General features: G+C 49.7%; 2 protein-coding genes across 6 annotated transcripts in view; both read left to right on the top strand.

Moving 5' to 3' along the window:
* Positions 1-3,506, top strand: part of GRIK5 (glutamate ionotropic receptor kainate type subunit 5) — a 34,415-nt gene extending 30,909 nt beyond the window's left edge. For all 4 annotated transcript variants that reach the window (XM_056797025.1, XM_056797026.1, XM_056797027.1 and 1 more), the window contains one exon: positions 2,356-3,506. In XM_056797025.1, coding sequence (XP_056653003.1) covers positions 2,356-2,787 — 432 coding nt within the window. In that variant the 3' untranslated portion in view covers positions 2,788-3,506. The remainder of the gene's footprint in view (positions 1-2,355) is intronic.
* A 5,865-nt stretch (positions 3,507-9,371) lies between these two features.
* Positions 9,372-22,709, top strand: part of ATP1A3 (ATPase Na+/K+ transporting subunit alpha 3) — a 28,935-nt gene continuing 15,597 nt past the window's right edge. The window contains exons 1-7 of one of the 2 annotated variants that reach the window (XM_056797024.1): positions 9,372-9,662; positions 17,036-17,125; positions 17,477-17,536; positions 17,716-17,919; positions 18,551-18,664; positions 18,970-19,104; positions 19,299-19,416. In XM_056797024.1, the coding sequence (XP_056653002.1) occupies positions 9,657-9,662; positions 17,036-17,125; positions 17,477-17,536; positions 17,716-17,919; positions 18,551-18,664; positions 18,970-19,104; positions 19,299-19,416 (727 nt within the window). In that variant the 5' untranslated portion in view covers positions 9,372-9,656. Of the gene's footprint in view, positions 9,663-16,996; positions 17,126-17,476; positions 17,537-17,715; positions 17,920-18,550; positions 18,665-18,969; positions 19,105-19,298; positions 19,417-22,709 lie in introns of both variants that reach the window. The other variant, XM_056797023.1, reaches the window with a different exon arrangement.

The raw sequence follows: 22,709 nt of genomic DNA, 5'->3' as shown, positions 1-22,709 counted from the left end.
ACTACCATCTCTTAGTTTTACATGCTATTCAGCCCTTTGAGTCATGTCCAACTTTTTTGTGACCACATTTGGGGTTTTCTTGGCAGAGATACTGGAGTAATTTGCCATGTCCTTCTCCAGGTCACTTTATAGATGAGGAAACTGAGGCCAACATTGTTAAGTCACTTACCCAGGGTCATACAGATAGTGAATATCTGATATCACATTTGAACTCAGGTCCTGATTCCAAGCCCAGCACTCTATCCACTTTATTACGTAGCTACCCACTGATTTTACATGTAAGGAAACTGAATCCCATGGAGTTTACAAGACTTGTTCAAGTTCACAGAGGTAGCAGAATTTGAGCTTAGGTCCTGTGCCTTCATATTTAGCAATCTTTCACACATACACACACATGCTTTCCTCCCAAACACTTCTGAAGTAGCTAGAAATATCTATAATGTATAGGGACATGTATACATATACAGTTTGAACTATCCATAGCTTAAAACTACACTGAGAATTTTGGGACACCATGTAATAATGGTGGGGGTTATATTTTTATTTTGGTAGGAAATTAACAGTTAAAACATTCCTCCTATCAAGATGCCTCTGCTGAGGCAGTTAGATAGCAAACTGGATAGACTGCCAGGCCTGGAGTCAGGAGGATCTGGGTTCAAATTTGGCCCCACATACTTCCTCAATGTGTGACTCTAGGCAAGTCACTTAACCCCAGTTGCCTAACCCTCGCCTCTCTTCTATCTCTGAGTTGTTCCTTAGGAAATAAGGGTTTACTTTTTTTAAAAGATGCTTCTGTTCTACAGCCTATAGTCTTAGAGCTGCTGAAGGTACTCATAGGTTAAGTGACTTACCCAGCCAGTATGTATTGGAGGCAGATTTGAACCCAGGTCTCTTTTGACTGCAAGTCCAATATTCTTGCTACTATACTTCTGTCTTCTGGGCTAGCCCCATTTTACAGATGAGGAAACTGAGGCTGAGAAACATGATTTGCTTAGGGTCATACAAGTGTCTGTAACAGGATTTGAATTCAAGAATTTCTATCTGCAAACTCAACACTTTATCCACAGTTCCATCTAATTTAGGCAATTCACTCTTCCTATTCCAGAAGCCCCACTCTGCACCTCCCTTCCACCTTTCCTTTACAAATGTTTCAGTCCCACCTCTTCCTACGAATTCCCAACACCGGTTGATTTGGGATTCAGCCATTGTAGGCATTCTGGATCCAATTCATTGGTCTGTTTTACAACCCCTCCCCCCTGCACATATACATACTTCCTCTCAGCCAATCAGAAAGCTGCCTGATGACCTAGTGCATTCCTACCTTGCTGAGCCAGAAGGCCCATTATAGACCAGCAAATTTAGCCTTTTCATTCCACAGATGGAATTGAGGCTCCATGGATAGACCCAAGGGTCACACAGCTGGAAGCTGAGCCCAGCTGCTCTTTGCACTACAATTTTCCTACCATCTCAAGGGATGGTAATGAGAGTGGATGGGAAAGATCAGGCCCCTGAGATTCAAGTTTGTCTTATCCCCCAAAAGAATGTCCCCCCCAAAACCCCTCACAGTAGAGACATGGGATATTCACTCCTCCCAAGTTACTGTTATTAGCTTGTGATCTTGGGCATGTTACTTCAATTTCTCTGGGCCTCAGTTTCTTCATCTGTGAAATGAGGATGGACTCTAGACTTTAGGTCCCTGTATATGTGACAGAGACAATCCCCAATAAGGCAACCGAAAGATCAATCAACAATCATTTTCAGTGCTTACATAAATAAGAGGCATCTAGGTGGGCATGGAATCAGGAAGGCCCGAGTTCAAATACATACTAGCTGTGTGACCTTGGACAAGTCGTTTAGCCATTATTTGCCTCAGTTTCCTCGACTGTAAAATCTAGGTAACCATAGCACTTAAGGGAGGGGATTGTGAAGGTCAAATGAGATGACGTTTGTTATAAGAGCTTAGCACATGCTGCTTAAATGCTGGCAATGATTATTTTTGCTTTGTGCTAGACACTGTGCTAGAGCTGGTAGTATAAGAATGTCATCAGGACAGTGCTTCTTCCCTCGAAGAGCTCTGGGGAGTCAGAGCTTCTGGGTGGGTGAAAAGCAGACGGATCTGAGAAGAGATGGGGGGGGGTCGTGGAGCAGAGGCAGGAGATGAGGGAGGGCAGAGAGGAGACCCAGAAGGTGAGGGAGGTTATAGGGGAGCAACAAGAGCTGGCGGGCTCAGGGAGGAGAGAGGTAGGAGCTGAGAACGAAGAAGGGAGCAGACAAAGAGGAACAGGGAGCAGCTGAGTGTTGGGGAGGAGGGGTGGGCAAGGGGTGCGCTAAGCCTGATCGGGCCTCGTCCCGTAGGTTTCCGTGTGCCAGGAGATGCTACAGGAGCTCCGCCATGCCGTGTCTTGCCGCAAGACCTCCCGTTCTCGCCGCCGTCGCCGCTACCCGGGGGTACCGGGCCGGGCTGCCCTGTCCCTACGGGCGGTCCGGGAGATGCGCTTGAGCAACGGGAAACTCTACTCCGCGGGTGCCAGCGGCGGAGATTCGGGCGGAGGGCATGGGGGCCCTCAGCGCCTACTGGACGACCCTGGACCCCCGGGTCGGCCTCCGGCAGCGGCCCCGGCCGGCTGCACTCACGTCCGCGTCTGCCACGAGTGTAGGCGCATTCAGGCCCTTCGGGCTGCAGGTGGGGGGCCCACTCGGGGAATGGTTCCCCCGACCGAGACCACGAGCCCCCCGAGGCCCCGCCCGGGGCCCCCGGCGCCCCGGGAGCTGTCCGAGCAGGAGTGAGCGCCCCGCCTCTGTGGGGCGGGCTGGCAGCCAGCTCGAGAACTCAGACTTCGGGGAGAACTCAGGCTTCTGGGCAGCCGAGACTGAGAAGAACCTAGGCCTCCGGTCCCCTGACCCCAAGAGGTGCAACCTGGACTAGAGGGAGATCAAGGAGCCTGGCGGTCCCTCTCGCGAAAGTGACCTGGGAGACCGGGCGGTCCGACTGGAGGCGAACCCAAGTGGTTGAGTCCCCATCCTCTCTTCACTGGAGGGAGCATCTCGGAAAGAGAATTTTCGACTGCGGACTCCCAAGACCGCCCTTTGGCAGTCGGGGGCGGGGTTGGGGGTTGGGGGAGTGGGCAGCCCTCCTGCCCTCTGGACCCTCCCCCCCCCCTTTCCTTCACCGGGTGTACTAGTCAAGGCGTAGCAGAGAGCAGGAGCGGGTCTTGGAGGTGGAGGCCCTGAGCCTGGATGCTTGAATCCCTCCGCAGGGTTGGGGGATGCCCGGGGGCCCCACTTCCAAATACCCTCTGAACTGAGCGCCCCACCTAACCTGGGGCAGGAGGGGGAGGACCTCCGGCTAAGCTTTCTGTCTCTGTCTCTGTCTCTTTCTCTATTTTTGGGGAGAATCCCCCGGATTTCTATGACACTCCTTAGGGAGGGGGTCGGCGGCTCCCTTGTCCCTCCCCCTCCCGAGCCCCCTGTCCCCGTTGGAATAAAAAAATCAAAGAAAACCTCAACCCCTGGGGACGCCTAGGCCTCATTTGCTGAGAGGGGCGGGGACTGGTGGAGCAGATGGACTCCCGGAACTCTGGGAAGATGGAGAATGGGAGATCAGAGTGTCTGGGGAAGGGAGTGGGGGGCGCCTAAGAGTTTGTGGGTCAGATCAAGACGCCCGGGTTCGGGAGGGTAGCAGGGCCAGGACTAAAGTCCCGGGCTGCAGGCGATCAGATGAAGGTTCCTCCGGCCGCAGTCCCCTCAGCCCCATATTCTTTTCCGAGTAGCAGGAGAAGAAGGGCGGAGTTGTAGGGTCAAATCTTCTCCCTGCGCAGTCGCGCTGCAGAACCTGTCTTTTCTATCCTGCGTGCGTGAGTGTGTGAGTGCGCGTGCGCGCGGGGAGGGGCTTCGGTCTCGTAGGCAACCGAGATTCTGGCTCTTCCGCCCCGCCCTTCTCTACTGTCCCTGGTGCTGAGTGCCCATAGACACCGAAAAAAGGGCCGATGCTGGAGGGAACGTAGACAGGCACACAGAATCAGAAAGACAGAGCTAAATTACCGTCTGGGGTCTTTGATGGAACAGAGCTGTGTTAGGGGTGGAGAGAGGGAGATCACACAGATTTGGAGCTAGATCGTACCTCAGAATTGTTTTGGTTCAACTCCCTCATTTTACAGAGAAGAAAACTGAGGCCAGGGAAATAAAAAGCAAATAAACTTGCCCCAGAGGTATTAATCATTGAAGGCGGTATGTGGGCGTCCATTCAAGTCCACCGGATCCACAATATTTTGTACACCTGAGTGTGGTTGTGTAATATTTATTGGGAATAACTATGGTTTGGGGTGTGACTGGGGGTGACTTGTGACATGTATGATTTTTTTATGATGTGTGTAATATATTGTGGGGCTTTTGGGGTCCATGTGGGCTCTGCTTTTGCTATTTGGTGTGAGGGTGACTTTGTGTTATGAACACAGGCATTTATAAAGTTTGGGCCAGATGTACCTGGATATGTGCTGGCCCGTGTGTGTGTGTGTGTGTGTGTGTGTGTGTGTGTGTGTGTGTGTTGTGCTCCTTTTGTGAGACTGGTGACAATGGCTTGTTGTGAGATTGTGCAATTCTGTGTGCTTCATGTGAGTGTGACTGTCTCTATGTGTCTTGAGAGCAAAGGAGGTGGGGTGGAGAGGAGCGAGATCATAATTTCCCCAGTTGGCGGTGGGTGGAGGGAGATCTCTGTGGGCCCCGCCTCCATCCCCAGAACTCTCTAGTATTTTTCTGTGAAAACTTAACTGCAGTAAAGAAAGGACAAGTGAAGGTCATATTGAGGAGAAAAGAGAGAGAGGCTAGAGTCGGGAACAAGGAGAAGTGAAAAGACAGAAACCGATGTAGACAGAGTCCAAGACACAGGGAGGAAGAGAGAGATATGGAGAAGGAAGGAAAACCAATGGACACAGACAGCAGAACCAAGGGAAGGACTGGGAGGAAGACACTGAGAAACAGATGGGGGGGGACTGAGGGACAGGAAGGAAGAGAATGATGGAAAGAGAAAGGGTGAGCTGAAGGACCAAGAGGACAAGCTAAATGAAAGAGCAGAAGAGAATGAACAAAAAGACAAACCATCTTGGCTCAGGCCCCGGACCTAGGTCGCTGTCCATTCAGCACCACATCTGACAGAAACAACTTCAAGGTTAGGGGCCAGAATTTGCAGAGAATGTAAGCCTTGGGAGTGAGTGGGTCTACTATACACCTCCCATAACTCCCACTATATATCCATCACCTATATACAATATAAATACATTCACCCCACCCAGACATTTTTATCTTATTCACTAGACATCTGGACCCTTCAGCCTACACTTGTCACATCACCCACACACTCCACAACACACACACTCCTCACGACATATGTCTCCCCCAACAAACTATACATTCTTGAATTTCGCACATGACTTGCCCCACTTAGCATCCTACAAACCTCACGCTTCCTACCCAGCATAGACTCCACAGCACATTCTCTATCCCTCTACCACTGTATTTCATGCCATACTAGAGTACTCCATTCCTTCCATCTTACATCCCACAACCACACACCACATTCCTCATACTACTTCCCCCTGCACACTATAAATCTCTTCCACTCCAACATTATAAGCATTAGAACCCTCAGCTAGATTGGATGGGATACTGCATACGCAATGGGTTCTCACTCTGAGCAGCCACTATCCTGATTCATGTCCTGAACCACAAGGTCTCCTTGCTTTTCCCTAATCTGATCCTGTAGGGATCCTGTTCATGTCTCTTGTGTGCCTCTTTTTTTTAGCCACTGTCTCTTTTGAGTACCTGTTTCTGTCTTGGGGCCAGTGGCTGCCCTCTGTCTCCCCCAGGGTCTCTAGCTCCTTAGAAATCCCCAGCTTTGTCCCTGTGACCTTCTCTTCTCTCTGTGTCACCGCAGCTTCTGCATAAAGAGGAGAGAGGCTGCAGAGTCATCAGTCCTTTTGTAGTCTGGTGTCAGTGAGTGCTCCTGTGACTATATAAATGGGATTGTATTCTATGGTTTATCACCATGTATTTCTGCATGTGTGTGAGAGCTTACCACATCTATATTCTGGACTTGTGATCATGTGGATATTCTATATGAACATCCCATCTTAGGTGAATAACATGAGTATGTAGGCCACGTGATTTTAATCATAGGATTTACATGAAGCTAGGATTATTATAGGGGCATAGGATTTATAGAGATCTCTTAGTCTGTCCTTCTGATTTTGCAATTAAGAGACTGAGGCCTTTCAAGAAATGACTTGCCCAAAGCTAAATGGGCAGCAACTAGACCTTCTGACTTGAAATAAAATTTGCATTGCACCATGCTTCTTGCCTTTCTTCCCTTGCCTAGGGATTTAGCTTTGCCTTTTATTTTCCCCAAGCAAAGTTCCAGTTTTCTTCCCTTCAGGAATGTAGACAACCTAGTCCTTAACTTCCTTAGTACCTAGGTGCATTTACCCCCTCATCCCCACTCTTTTAGAGACCTAGACTTCTCAGCCCCTCTTCTCTTTTGGCACCATGAGTCAAAAGCCTTAGAGCTGGCCTTTGAAGACTTGTGTATAATTCATTCATTTTACAGATGTGGAAACTGAGACCCAGATAAGGGAGTTGGTTTGCTCATAGTGGCATTGATAGCAAGTAGTCGACTCAGTCTTCCAATTCAGTTCAAAATATGCAATTCATTTGATTCTCTCTCTCTCTCTCTCTCTCTCTCTCTCTCTCTCTCTCTCTCTCTCTCTCACACACACACACACACACACACACACATATATATATATATTTATTTATTTATTTATTCATTTATTTATGTTTTGGACCCAACATGAGAAGCAGGGAGAAGCCATGTTGGAGATTCTTGCCTCTTCTTCCCACCCTCCTAAAACAACTAGGGGAAGATAGGCATAGGGCTTCCTGGAACTGGACCACAGAGGTCTCTGGGTTTCCATAGTAACAGCACTTCACAACCTTCTACCCCTTCAATGTAGCCTGCCTACTGTTACCTGGGCAACCAGCAGCACCCATGCCTTTTCTGGGAATGGGGGTGCTCTGAATGTCTCCATCCAGCCTGTGTGTCTTTGTCTGCCTCTCTCTGTCTCTGCTTCTGCCTATCTGTATCTTTCTCTGGGTGCTCTATCTTTGTTTTTCTGCCTTTGGTTGGCTGTGTCTCTATCTCTGTTGCCATCTCCTTTTCTCTCTCTCCCAGTCTATATCTTGGGGCTCGATTCCGCCATCCCTTCTATGCCTTCTCCAGTAGAGCAAACACTTCTTCTCCCACTATGTCTTCTACCTGATGGAATTAGGGAGAACAGTAAGAATAGCTGTATTCTCAGATGAAAAAAAAAACTGTTCATCCCAGTTGTAACTAGGGGTTCTTTGTGTTTGTTCATTTCTGTTTTCATTTAACAGGATAATGTAATGGCAGCCAAGAAAACTAAGGTCATCTCTGGCTTCATGGAGAGGGGCAGTCACCAGGACCAGAAGGCAAGATCATTGTTGTTCTGGGAAGGCCATATTTGGAGAACTGGGCTCAGTGCTGGGCACTGGATTTCAGGAAAGTTGACGATAATTAGGAGACTAGAAGGTACCAAGAAAGTCAAGATCCCAAAGATCATGCCATGTGTGACTGGTTGAAGGAATTGGGCATGTTTTGCCTGTAAAAGAGAAGACATTATAGTTCTCTTCAAATACTTGGAGGGCTATTATAGAAGAAAGACTAGACTGGTACTGTTTGTCCTCAAAGGGCAGAGGTGAATAAACAGAAGCTGAATAGGGGCAAGTTTAGGCTTAATATTCTGACATCTCTTAAAATGGAATGGATTGCCTCAGGAGATAGTTGGATCACTCTTCATTGGAAATCTTTGAGCATCACCGGGATGGATGACCATTGGTGGGATGTTGTAGAGAGGATTCAATGCTCTCTCAGGTATTAGCTGGACTAAACTGACTTTTGAGATCCCTTCCAACAATGAGCTACTGAATTCTTTGTTCTAAGGACTCTTCCAGCATTTGCTAAATACTATTGCAAATTTCTGGTTTCATGTTCTAAGGCGTATACTCTAAGCATTCTCTGTCATTCTCTGTTCTATTCTAAGTTCTGCTATCCCTTCCTGATCTAATGTTCAATCAATCAATGATTGACTTATTCTGATTTGCCATCTATGTTCCTCTTACATGACAAGTTTCACTGGAGAGGAATGGATATGGGAGTGGAGAGCAAGAGTAGATGAGGGAGAACAACATTTCTGGGTAGAGGTGGGGTTAAGGGCAACACAGCCTGCTTGGTAGTTTACCTCTTATCCTTCATTCTAGAACTGTAATACTTCAGAAGGCAAGGGACAAAGTCTCACACCTTTCTCTTTCTGTAAGGTGCTGAGCCAAGGGCCCTGCCCATAATGGACCCATAGAAAAAAATTGCTAGGAGGCAACTAGGTGGCTCAGTGGGAACAGGCTTGGAGACAGGAGGTTCTGCTTTCAAATCTGGCCTCCAATGCTTCCTAGCTGTGTGAGACCCTGGTCAAGTCACTTAACCCCCATTGCCTAGCCCTTTCTATTCTTCTGTCTTGGGACCAATACACAGCATTGGTTCTAAGATGGAAAGTAAGGGTTCAAAAAGAGTTTGCCAGATATTATCTATCATCCAAGGTGCTGATTTGTCTCTGTTTGATGTGTCTGTCTCTTTACCTCTCTTTATTTCTGTCTCTGACCCCCTCCTTAGTTCTGCCTCCCTCTGTGTCTGTCTCCTTGGTTCTGTCTTTCCTTGTTGCCCTGGGTTTCTGCATCTCTCTCTGTCTCTCTCACTATCTTGGTCTCCCTCTTGCCTCCCTTGGTCTTTCTTTTCTCTGTCTCTGTCTCTTGAATTCTGCCCATTTCTTCTTGTTTCTCTAGGTCTCTGCAATTCTCTTTGTCTCTCTCTGTCTCTGTCTAGTCTGAGTCTTTGTTTCCTCTGGCTTCTGTGTCTCTACTTTTGACTGTCTCTCTTACTCCGTGTCTCTTTCTCCCTTTGTGTTGTCACTTCTTCCCTGCATGTCTCCATCACTGTCCCTGTGAATCTCCTTATCTCTTTGACCCTGAATCTCTCTATCTTTAGTTGTCTCTGTATCTCTGCATGTCTTGTCGAGGTCTCTGTGTCTGTGCTTGTCTGCCCCAAGTGACTGTCAGGCCTGATCAGTGTCTCCCCGCACTGCAGAGGGTTCCCGGGGCTGCCCCTTGGGCGGGAAGGGGGGGTGAGTTTGGGAGGGAGAAAGAGAGGCGGGGGCCGGGGAGCCTGGCATCCCAGGCGCCTGAGGCGGGGGCTCCGCAGCGCTGTCCCCCCTCCTCCCTGCCCCTCCTGCGGAGGCCGCCACGACAGCTGCAGTGCCAGGGGCGGGGCCCAGGATGCCACTCATCACTCCGGATCCTCCGATTGGCCGACTCCTGCCCCCCCCTCGCACCCGGCCATATGAGGAGGCGGAGGCGGGGGGCGGGCGGCCTCTTCTGCGGACCGAGCAGCGGACGCGCGGACCCAACCCCGAGCCCAGCCCCGCACCCGGCATCCGGAGCCCCAGCTCCAGAACCCCAAGCCCTGAGTCCCGAGCCCCCAGTCCCTAGCCCAGCCCCCGCCCCCGTTCCCCGATCCCCGGCCTAGCGAAGCCGCCAGGATGGGGGTAGGTGCCCGGACCGGGAGGGGGGCGGAGGGTGCATGTGTGTGTGACATTGTGGGGTGGTGGGCCAATGCTGGGTGTCCATGGGCTGGGATTTGGGACCGGGACGATGCTGTGGGTACGAGTGTGTGATGATGCATGCTTGTGGTGGAGACGGAGGTCTGTGTGCCAGTGTGCGGCTGCTCGCAGGGGACCCTGGGCATCCGCGTCTGAGTGACATTGGGAGACCGTGTGATGTCGCGTGTCTCTGGGTGTCATTGGCGGTCTGGGGAGGACATTGCGGGGCTGTGCCATGCCTTGTGTATCTGTGCGTGGCACAGGGAGCTCAGGTGGGGAGCTGTCCTCCGGGTGCCTGGGTGAGAGTGTGGCTGGTGCCTCCGCTCTGTGACTGGCGATCCCCAAAGCCCGCAGCTCACGTACTCGTGATCCGTGGCTGGGATTGCGGGTGTGACTGTGTCTGGGTGACCTTGTGGACGTGTGTGTGAGATGCCCCTCCAACTGCAAAGTGGGGGAGATAGGGGGAAGGATCAGAGATAACCTCCCTCTCTCCTTTGAGGCCTGGCCCATCAGGGTGGGAGGCCCCCGCAGTGCGCCGCCGCCACCGCCGCTGCTGCTAGGTGTGTGTGTGTCCGTGCGTGCCTGAGCTGCCCAGCCCTGGGGGACTTGACAGGAGGGGGGAGCTCTAGGCCCCTGCGGTGGGGGGAGGGAGGAAGCAAATCAGCATCTGAGCCCGAGAAAGCTGGAGCTGCGTGTCCCCGTGCCCTTGTCTGTGTGTCCTTGCCTCTGTCCGTGGGTCTCTCCACCAGATGCTGTCGCTCCGGTTTCCTGACCCCCTCCGCAGACCCGGATCCCATTCTGTCTGATCCTCAGCCCGGGGGCTCTGGGGAAAATGGCCTTCAAGAGGAAGGGGATGGGGACTGGGACAAAGATGGAGGATGGGGAGGAGACAGGAGTGGAGCATGAGAACAGGGCATAAGGGTCTGGATGGGCTTGAGAATAAAGATGGGGGATGGAGATGGAATTACAAATGGAGGACGAGGGAGAATGGGTTGAAGACAGGGATGGTGACATAGTGTAAGGGAGAGTCTAGCCCTGGAGTCAGGAGACACAAGGGTCAAATCTCAGCTCTGTCCCTGGGTGTGCCTGGATTGGGCATATCACTTCTGGAATCCTCAGTTTCCCCATCTGTAATATGTAATACCTGCAGGACCCAGCTCCCAGGGTCTTTGTGTGGAAAGTATTCTGCACACCCTAAAGGGCTATGTAAATGTGGGTTAGGAATGCAGACAAATATAGAGGATGGGGATGGGGGTAAAGATGAAAGCTTGGAGGTGGGTGACACTATGAGAAGCACAAAGAAAGAGGAAAGCAGAAAGGTTAAGCCTAAATGGGGCCCAGGCAATGAAAATTAGACATTTAGAACAGAAAGGTACCTTGGAGGTCTTTTAGCCTTTTCAGTTGAAGCCTTTTCAGTTTATAGATGAGAAAACTGGGCCCACAGAGGTGAAGGGACCTGCCCAAGGTCACCAAGAGAAGTAGGGAGCAGACCTGGAATTTGGACCCAATTTGGTTTGCCATCCTCTTCAGTCCTTTTTTCACTGCACCATGATTGAAATAAAGATGGAGGATGGGGACAGGAATGAGGGTGGGATAAAGATGAAGGGTGGAAAAGAGCTTGAAGATAGATGGGACTGGGGTGAAGAGGATAAAATAATGATGAACATGAATCTGGGGAGGGAGGAGAAGGGAATGAGGGCTTTTGACTTCCAGGTAAGTTGGGTTGGGGAATGCCAATGTCTCAGGAATATTGGGGAAGGAAGCCTGGGGAGGGGGACAATAAGGGAAGAGAAAGCCTGAGAGGGGAGACAATACAGGGAGATTGGGAGAATGGTTAAGAAATAAATTGATTATGGGATTTTAAGAAAGACAAAAATGGGAATGGGATGAGGGAGACCAGATAGATATAACACAGAGAGAATATCCCAGAGATAATTGGGAGGGGGGGGGGAGCCCAGAGACATACACTAGAGAAAATATAAGGTCAAAGGCATGTGATCTAAGATGCTTAGAAATAAAAGAAGGGAAATGTAAGAGTGAGACAGAGAGTCTGAGTCTGAGAGAGACACTGATTCAGAGAGACACAAGTAGGTAGAGCTGGAAAGACAGAATTGGATAAAATGAAACTAAAATGTAATGGAAAAAAGAAATTGATATGGGAACATGGGATATAGACTGAAAGGAAAAGATAAATAATTACAAGAGAGATTCAGAGAACTAGCAAATCTAGGGATGTGAAGTTGAAAAGAGAGAGATAGAGATAGACAGAGACACAGAGACAAAGAGAGAGTGTAAGAGAAAGAACATGAAGAAAGAGGCAAGCAGAGAGGCACAGCAAGGCTTTAGAACAATGGTACTACATGGTAGGGAGGGAGTCATAAGGAGAGAGAGATAGGATAACAAAGAAGGAAGAGATTCTAAATGCTAGAGAGATACAGATGAAGATTGGGTCAGAGGGTGGAGTGGGGGTGTGTGGACAGAGAGAGCAGATTTCACCCCTACCCAACATATATCTCTATACCTCAGTCTCTCTTATCTTGTTCCACAGTCCTTTCTATCTCTGTCTTGCTTTCCTATATTTCAGTCTCTCCATCACTAAGTGTATCCCTAACTTGGTCTCCCTGTGTCCCTCAGTTTCTGTTGCCTTCTCACTCTAGGACAGTGTCCTTTTTTTTCCACCTCTGTGTCCTTGTGTCTTAATAGCTCCCCCCCCCCATCTCCCGCATTGCTTCTCTGCAGTTCCCATCTTTCTGCACCTATCAGCTTGCCTCTTTTTTGTCTTTCCATCTCTCTCACCATCTGTCTCTCAGTCTCTCTGCCTCCAGTCGAATTTCTACCAAGGAGATGGGAAAGACTGAAGGGCAGAGATTAGGAAATTAAGAAAGGGGAAAGGAAATCTGAAGGTCAAAGGGTGGGGAGACAGAGGGAGGTGGGATAACAACAGACAGACATAATGGAGAGGTTCAGAGATAGGTATAAAGACAGGAAAAGTAAAGGAGAAACAGTAATACAACCAAATAGAAAAACACACACAGAGGCAGGAGCCATAGAGCTGGGCATCCCCTGGGCTTTCCTTTGCCATGTTCCCCATCTCTTCACCTCCTCCCCCTCCTCACTCTCTCCTTGTGCCCTGCTGTGTCTCCATCTGTGTCTTTTTCTCAGACTGAGTAGGCATCCCATCTCCCTCCAGTCTTGACTCCAGGGTCAGATGCCCCCTGTTCAAGGAGACTTCAAAGATGCACTTATCCCTCTGGCCCTTCACCTCAGAGATCTAAGCATTTAGACCCTCTGTAATTTTGCTCCTGGGTTTAGGGGGCTGGGGCTGGGGTGTGAAACACTGGAATTCAGGATCTGTCTTCTATCTCCCATCACCCATGCCCTTATCTTTTCCTCTACAGTATAGGTCTCTGACTCCCAAGGTTTATTTTCCTCTCGATCTCTCCATCTCTTTTGTACTTCTCTATTTCTGCCTCTCAGCATCTGTTTCTCCCTCTCACAGTCAGTTTTGGCATCTGAATCCTCTCTCTCCCCATATCTTTCTGTCTTTCCATCTTTCAGAGATCTACCCCATCCTGGTTTCATTCTTCCAACATCTCTGTGTCTCTCCTTATGTATTGTGGGACCTCTAGAGTCCACCGATATCATTAATACCCAACTCCAGTGCCCCTATTCTCCTAGAGCGCAGTATTGCTGCAGGGTTGGCCAGTGGCCAGGTCTCCCCTCCTTCTAGGACCTCTTCATTCTCCTCTTCCCTGCACTCTGATGGCTGCCTTCTCCCTCCTATTTTTCCTCCTCTGTCTTCCTTTGTGCCTCCATTTTCCTGTAAAGCACTATATAAATATGGATATATTCCATCTCCACCTCTTCTTTCTTGATCTGGCTCTGGCTCTATTTTCCTCCCTCTCTCTGTTTCTTCCTTCCTGTTTCTCCCTGTGTTTCTGACTACCTCTCTCTCTGTCTCTCTCTCCGTCTCTCTGTCCCTGTCTATTTGTTTTCCTTTCCATTTATTTCTCTTGCTAGCTGTTTCTCTGTCTTTTCCTCTTTTGCATTCTTTCTGTGTCCTCAGTTTTTACCTTTATCCTTCTTACTCTTTGTCTCTCCTGTCCATCTGTATTTCATATCTCTCCCTTTTCTTGTTTTTGCCTCCCCTGTTCTTTCTATCTCCTTCTGTCTCTATCTGCTTCCTTGCCCCTCCCTTTACTTCCCTTCCTCACTATATTTCTGCTTCTTCTTGTCAGACTCTCCCTGTCTTCTCTTATGACTCTTTTTCTCTGTCCTTTCTTGTCATTCTATGTCTCTCATACAATGTCAGAGTCCATCTGCTCTAACCACTGACCCCATTTCACAGATAAGGTTATTAAGCCACTGAGCAGACCTGGCAAATGCCCCTGGTCAGTCAGCAGCCCCCATCCCAGCACCTGAGGGTCTGGAGAAGGTTAGATGTGTGTGTTGGGAGAGTGGGTCACTTTCCCTCTCCCTATTTCTCTTTGCAAGGTCACCAGGGGATTAGCATCCCTGAAGCAGATGAGCTGGCCTGAGGACTGGGCTGGGCTTAGGGATACTGTCCAGCTGGAGAGGAGAGGACAGGATCTACCCCCCTCCTTTATTTTCCCAGCCCCTCTCTATCCTCCTCAGTCTTTCTGCCTCTGTCTCTCTGATCATCTGCCTTTCTTTATGTCCCTTATTTGTCTTTCTCTATCTTGCAGACTAGCTTTTCATATACTCCTCAAGGAGGAGGAGGGCCAGAGCTGGGGAGGGTGGAATGTTAAATAATGGAAGATCCGGGAGGGTCACCAGATGGGGAAACAGAGTCCCAAGGGTAAAGATGGGGCAATGTGACCAAGAATGTTGGTCTGGGAGAGAAAAGGGAGAGGCACAGGCATGTATGTGCATGCAAGCTAGAGGCAGAGACACAAACAGCAAGGAAGGGGTGGGGGCAAGGGAAAGACAGAGACACAGCAAACAAGACACAAGAAAGAGCTATTGAAAGGAAGCCAAGCCCAGAGAGAGGGGAGACAGAGACAGACAGACAGACAGACAAACATACAGAAAGAGACACCGAATCTGAAAGGGAATAATCTCAGAGGCAGGGATGCACAGACAGGAGGGGGGGTGGGGGGAGAGAGAGAGAGAGAGAGAGAGAGAGAGAGAGAGAGAGAGAGAGAGAGAGAGAGAGAGCCAAAGAAGGAGACACATACACATACAAGGGAATATAGACAGAGCAGAGACAGACAGAGAGACAGAAAGAGACATAGAAACTGAAAGGGAATGATATACTGAGAGGCAGGGACATACAGATATAGGGGGGAAATGAGAGACCAAAAGAGAGAGATACAGCAAGAGAGAGAGAAAAGGGCAGAGAGAGACACACACAGAGAGAAATAGCCAAAGAAGGAGACACATACACATACAAGGGAATACAGACAGAGAAGAGACAGACAGAGAGACAGAAAGAGACACAGAAGCTGAAAGAGAGTGATATACTGAGGAAATAAGCAACATACAGACATGGGGGTGGGGTGGGGAATGAGAGACCAAAAGAGAGAGATACAGCAAGAGAGAGAGAAAAGGGCAGAGAGAGACAGGGAAGAGAAATAGCCAAGGGAGGAGACATACATACACATACGGAAGAATACAGAGAGAGATGAGAGACAGAAAAAGAGAGAGAGACAGAAAGAGACACAGAAGCTGAAAGGGAGTGATATACTGAGAAGCAAGGATGCACAGAGGCAGGGAGGGGGGGCAGAGAAATACACAGAGAAAAGAAATAGCTAGAGGAGAAACATACACATACAGGAGAGCTACAGACAGAGAGACACAGACAGAAACAGTGAGACAGAAAGAGAGACAGAGACAGAGACACACAGAGACAAAGACACAGAGACACAGAGACAGAGAGAGACAGAGACACAGGGACACAGATAAAGACACAGAGAGAAAGAGAGATAGAGACACAGGAACACAGAGACAGATATAGAGACAGAGAGAGAGAGACAGAAACAGAGAGGGAGAGAGACAGGGACACAAACACAGAGACAGAGACACAGGAACACAGAAACAGAGAGAGGCAGAGATAGAGGGACACAGAGACAGAGAAACAGGAGCACAGAGACAGGACACAGAGACAGAGGCAGAGAGAAAGAGAGAGACAGGGACACAGAGACAGAGAGAGATACAGGAACACAGACACAGAGACAGACAGAGAGAAGAGACAGAGACAGAGAGTGGGAGAGGGGGGCAGAGGGAGAGGGAGGGAGGAAGAGAGAACATCAGAAGGAGAGAAACACAAAGAGACCAGGAAAAAAAGAGACACAGAGACAGAAAGAGACAGAGAAACAGGAGCACAGAGACAGATATAGAGACAGAGAGAAAGAGAGAGAGAGAGACAGAAACAGAGAGGGAGAGAGACAGGGACACAAACACAGAGACAGAGACACAGGAACACAGAAACAGAGAGAGGCAGAGATAGAGGGACACAGAGACAGAGAAACAGGAGCACAGAGACAGGACACAGAGACAGAGGCAGAGAGAAAGAGAGAGACAGGGACACAGAGACAGAGAGAGATACAGGAACACAGACACAGAGACAGACAGAGAGAAGAGAGAGAGACAGAGACAGAGAGTGGGAGAGAGGGGCAGAGGGAGAGGGAGGGAGGAAGAGAGAACATCAGAGGGAGAGAAACACAAAGAGACCAGGAAAAAAAAGAGACACAGAGACAGAAAGAGACAGAGAAACAGGAGCACAGAGACAGACACAGACACAGAGACAGAGAGAAAGAGACAAGGACACAGACAGAGAGAGGGGGGAGGGGGACAGAGGGAGAGGGAGGGAGGAAGAGAGAACATCAGAGGGAGAGAAACACAGAGAGAGAGAGAGAGAGAGAGAGAGAGAGAGAGAGAGAGAGAGAGAGAGAGAGAGAGAGAGAGAGAGAGAGAGACCCAGAGGAAAAGAAACAGAGACCAAGAGAAGAGAGATAAGATACAGAAACAAAGACAGATGGATAGGAACACAGAGAGGCCAAGATAAGAGACAGAGAGATAGATGGAAACAGTGAAGCACAATAGAAGAGACAGAAACAGGCTGAAGAAGGTAGAGAGAAAGAAAAAGAGAGAGAGGTACAGAACCAGGACAGACACACACACACACAACAGGAGAGATGAGTGAGACAGTTTGAGAGATGTCAAGATAACACCGGTCTGAGGGGCAGAGCTGAGGCTGGCGGGAGCGAGGCCCCGGCACTGTGGGGGCGTCCCTCCCTGTCACCTCCTCTTGCCTGCAGCGTGGTCACTCTGACAGCTATCGTGTCGCCACCTCGCAGGACAAGAAAGATGATAAGGGCTCGCCCAAGAAGGGCAAGGCGCCCAAGGAACGCCGGGACCTGGATGACCTCAAGAAGGAGGTGGCCATGGTGAGCCCTGTCCCCAGGATCCCCTTCCCAAGTCACCCCCCCCTCCCCAGCTCTGCTGTGGCGTCAGAAGACCTGGATAGTTCACCTGAACCCACCACTAACTGATCTGTGTGATCTTGAGACCTGTTCCCTCCGTGAGCCTCAGTTTCCACATCTGTAAAATAAGGAGCTGGGCTTCCAGATCTGAATCTCTAAGTCCATGATTTCCCCTTGCCTTTCCCGCCCTTTGTAAGGCTCTGGTCCTCCCCATGACCTCATCGCCCCTCCCCTTATCTGTTAGCCCTCCTCCCTGCCCCAGCCCCATTGGGCCGGCTCTGCCTGATTGAGCCCTTCCCCTCTCCCATCCGCTAGACCGAGCACAAGATGTCAGTGGAAGAGGTCTGTCGGAAATACAACACAGACTGTGTGCAGGTAAGACTTGGACTCCTGGGGCCCTTGGACTACTTGGGGAAGAAGGGCAGCTGCCCCGGAAAGGGGGCGTGGGGAGGGAGGGCAGAAGCTGGAGGCCCCCAGTGGCTGGCGTGCCTGGGGATCTGGACCCCGGGAGACCCTCAGGCCGGGTGGCTCTGTCTGAGATACGTGTCCTGTAGGGTCTGACCCACAGCAAAGCCCAGGAGATCCTGGCCCGAGACGGGCCCAACGCCCTCACGCCGCCCCCCACCACCCCCGAGTGGGTCAAGTTCTGCCGCCAGCTCTTCGGAGGCTTCTCCATCCTGCTGTGGATCGGGGCCATTCTGTGCTTCCTCGCCTACGGTATCCAGGCAGGCACTGAGGACGACCCGGCAGGAGACAATGTGAGTGAGGGGCGGCTGGAACATTTAGGAGGGCTGGATGGGCGAGGGGCAAACACGACGTGGGGCGCAGCGATCGGTGGATCCGTGGGAGACACGTACAAGAGAGACCTGAGGGAGATAGGACCATGCCGGGTGCGTGTGGCAAACTTCGTGGGTTAGGAGATGGAGCAGACAGAGAACGTGGGGCTCAGGAGCCAGAGAGGGAATGGAGGCCATATTTAATCGGGAGACCCACCCGCCCCGGAACAGATTCTCCTGTGGGGCAAGTTGAGCCATGATACGCAGACCTGAATACACACAGGACAGACATGTTGTAGGCACACATGGTACATGCCCCGGATATAGGACACGGACATCTGTGTGTAGGATAAGTGAGCCTAGTGAATCTGGAGTCCGAAGACCGGAGTTCAAATCTCAGTCCTGCTGCTCAGACAAAGTGATAACAGGTCAATTCCTGCTGCTATTGAGGCTTGAGTTTTCTCCTCTTTAAAATGAGGGAGTTGGAAGAGGGAGGCCCTGGGTCCCTTCCTGCTCCAGGTCTGAGGATGTGACTGGGACATGTGTGGGATGCACAGGAGGCTGGGATGCTCATTTACACAGTCTCTGAGCCCTGCTGGCTTCCTTCCCTCAGCTGTATCTGGGTATCGTCTTGGCTGCTGTGGTCATCATCACCGGTTGCTTCTCCTACTACCAGGAAGCGAAAAGCTCCAAAATCATGGAATCCTTCAAGAACATGGTCCCTCAGGTCAGGAGCCCTGGGGCTGGGACCCAGGCATGGGAAGGTTGGGGCCATAGAGCTGGGGACTGAGTGGGGTCTTTGGGCTTTGGGGCTGAGAAGAACCAGAAGCTGAACCGTGAGCCTGCTCTGAGATAACCTTGAAGTGGTGGCTAGAGGCAGAAGGAGCTTAGAAGACGAGGGAAGGCTCTTGCTGGAGGCTGGGGGACCACCAGAGAACTAGGCAGACACTAGGAGGCCATAAGTGAGGGCAGGACCAGAGAGGACACAGTTTTGACTTCTACCTCCCTCTCCTTCCCCCATGTCTCCTGCAGCAAGCCCTGGTGATCCGAGAAGGGGAGAAGATGCAGGTGAACGCAGAAGAGGTGGTAGTTGGAGACCTCATTGAGATCAAGGGTGGAGACCGAGTCCCGGCTGACCTCAGGATCATCTCGGCACATGGTTGCAAGGTAAGTCAGACTCTGTCCACCTTCCCAGCTTGTCCTCACTCCGGATGCCCCCATGGACTCAAAGGCCCCTGAGGCTGGTCCCTCAGGGACTCGGGTTTGAGGAAGCAGACATCCCTGCCTCTTCAGGGACAGCTCCTGCACCTATGGTCTTAGCTTGACAACCCCTGCCTCATTTACTGCACTTTTCTCTCCAGGTGGATAACTCCTCTCTGACTGGCGAGTCTGAGCCCCAGACACGATCTCCAGACTGTACACATGACAACCCCTTGGAGACCAGGAACATCACCTTCTTTTCCACCAATTGTGTGGAAGGTGGGAACATCCCAGGGGAAACTGAGGCATGGAATAATAAGGGGAGGAAAGGGAGGCAGATGGGACTGGCATAGGCAGGACATCCTAACTCCTGACTAAACTGTCATCCAATACACTGAACCCCCATCTCATTCACTGAACCCTAATTCCTTTTCTGAGCCCTCAGAATCTTCACTGTGCCACCATCCCCCAATGGACCCCTATTTCTATTTCCTGTGTCCCTATCCCCTAACTGATGTGCCATCCTCTCACTAAGCCCCACCTTTATGTTTTCATGGAGTCCCTATCCCTCCTCTGTGGCCCAGTTCCCCTCACTGAACCCTCATCTCCTTTACTGAGACTATATCCTTTCACTGAACCTTACAGAGCCCTCAAACCCTGTCTGAGCCCCTCACTTAGCCCCCCAAACCTATCCACTTCACTGAGCCTGCTATTCCTCATTACCACCCCTTCTGAGTTCCTAGTCTGTTCCTGAGGTCTCATCCTCCTCATCAACCACCCTGCTTCTCTTATTGAGCCCTCATCTCACTCAAGCTCCCATCTTCCTTCTTCACTGAGCCTTCTCTCTGATCACTGATAATAACAGTAATGACTCATTTCTATATCACTTTACACACATAACCTAACTTGATGCTCACAACAACCCTGTGAAGTAGGTGATATTATTATACCCATTTAATAGATAAGAAAACTGAGCTTCAGAGAGATTGAATAACTTCTTCAGGGTCATGCAGCTAGTGTCTGAAATGCAGTATGAACCCAGGGCTTATTGACTCCAAGTCCAGAACCATAGCTACTACTTCATGATGTCCCACCCTAAGTGAAGCCTCATCCTCCTCTCTGAGCCTATGGAGCTTCCTGCACCCCCTCCTCTTCCCTGGATCCCATCCCTTTCACCAAGTCCCTCTTTTCCCTTGCTAAGTCCCCAGCCCTCCACCGCCCTCAATGATCTCACTAAGCCCTAATCCAGTAGCCTTCTGAGGCCCTGAGCATCCTCCCTAAACCTTCACCCCCTCACTCCAGTGGTCTCACTTAGCTCCCCCATCCGTTGACTGAGAGCTCATTGCCAGATAGAATCCCTTATTCCCTTGTCAATTTTCCATTTCCTATATAGACCCCCAAATGACTTGCTCAATGATCTCCCCTTACTGAGCTCCACATTTCATTACTAAGTCTTCATCATCCTCACATGGGTCCCATATTTCTCACCAAACCCTCGTTCCTCTCATTGAGCCCCGATTTTCAACTCTTTCCCCTACAATCCTAAACATCTATCCTATCACTGATCTCTTTGCCCCCTTCCTGAGTATCCCATCCTTGCATTTAGTTCTTGTACTCCTGAGTCCCCCATTTCTTCCCTGAGCCCCTGTCACCCCCTCTGATCCCCCACTCCCCCAATAATTCCTCTAATTTAGGTCCCTAACTCACTGATCCCTACTGTCATCTCTACTGCCATCACTCCTTTCCCTATCACTTTTGTGAGTTTTTACTATCTGCTTTTAAGCCCCCATTTCTAGTCTCTCTTACTGAGACCATCTCCATTGAGCCCCCATTTCTCTACAAAGCCCTTCACTAAGTTCTCACCTCCTCAATTATCCTGTCTTCAACACCCTATCACTTCAGTTCTCATCCCCTCAATGAGTCCCCATAACTCTCCCTGAGCCCTAAATTTGACTACTAAGTTTGCATTTCTACCATGAATCCTTTTTTTCTTACTTGCACTACTCAACTCCCATGCTGCTCACTGAACTCTAGTTCTTCTACTTTGGTCATCTTCAACCATTCCTTCAGCTGACCTCCTATCTCTCCTCTCTGCTTTGATCTGTTCTCTGTATTTCTCATCCTCCCAGCTAAGCCTCAATGGACTCTTGTCACCATCCTTGAATTCCTGAACCCCACATCTCCCTCAGTGAGTTCCCCATGCTTCTCATTGAGCCTCAATCCTATCATAAAAATCTATCTCTCCACCATTGAGCCCATTTTTAATACTGAGCCCTCTATCAGGTCCCCAAGCCCTCATCTCCCTCACTGAGTCTCCCATGTTCCCACTAAGCCCCCAATGCCTCTAATGATACCACTTACTCCCTAATTTTGCATCCCCCCATTAGCACCTTAAATTTTGAGCCCATATTCTGACAGTGTACTTTTATCTTCTTTTGGTTTCCAACACTTTCATGAGCTCCACTTTTGCCCAGGCCTTCCAAAACTCCTCATCCCTTTACCAAGTCCCCCATCCCTCTCATTTAACATTCATTCCATTCACTGAATCCTAATACCTTTAGAGTTCCATAACTCTCATTGAGACCCAGTGTCCACTGAGTTCTCATTTCCTCCTGGAGCCTCAACCTTCCCTCATTAGGACTTTATCCTGTTCTCTGAAATCTTGAGAACAGGGGACCATAGATGATTAAAAAAAATCTCAGAAACCAAGATTCAAGAGATCTAAGTCTCTTGTTTTACTGATAAGGAGTTTGAGACCCAGGAAAGCAAAGTTACATTTATAAGGTCACACATTTACTAAATGTCAGAGTTGGGATTTGAACTCTGGTTCTCTGACTTCACTCCTTAAGCCCTAATTCCATGCACTGAGATGATTTTTCCTTCACTGCATCCACATCTTTTTAGTTTTTTATTCTCTCATTGAGCCTCTCTATTCCCCAAAATGAAAGTCCATTCCTATTTGTGTTCTCTTCATCCAATGAATAAATCATTCATTCCTTTGGCTGAATCCCCTCATTCCCCTCACTGAGCCTACATATGTACCACTGAGACCCATTTTCTTCTCAGAGCCCTCTACTCAGTCACCACTCGCACAACCCCACCAACCCCTCACTGTACCTTCATCATCTTCACCAAGACTCCATCCCCTCATCCAATCACAACTATCCATCAATCCCTGCCCTTCTCACTGAGCCTGACATTGTCTTCCTTCCTGATGAAACTTCATCTCACCTCATTGTTCTCCCTGCCACTTTGCTGAGTTCCTGATCCCTCCACTGAGCACCCTTTCCCATATCCCTCATTAAATACCACATTCTTCTCATGGAGAACCCATTTCCTTTAAGGAGCCTTTATCTATGTAACAATAGCTCCAATCAACCCATATGTAAGTCATTGAATTTCCCTGAGGGAACTCTAACTGTGTTTCCCATTATCTAATTGAGCCAAGAAACTCTCACTGAGTCTTCATTCCTTTCATTTAGATTCTTTTTCCTTACTGAACTTTCCATCCCTATCAGTGAGCCACCAGTTTTCTCACTGAACCTGACCCTTATCAGTGATTCCTTCATTCC

The sequence above is a fragment of the Monodelphis domestica genome, chromosome 4, assembly GCF_027887165.1.
Source record: "Monodelphis domestica isolate mMonDom1 chromosome 4, mMonDom1.pri, whole genome shotgun sequence".
Lineage (NCBI taxonomy): Eukaryota > Metazoa > Chordata > Mammalia > Didelphimorphia > Didelphidae > Monodelphis > Monodelphis domestica.
Note: the sequence above shows the minus strand (reverse complement) of the source record. Positions and strands in the feature narration are given on the sequence as shown.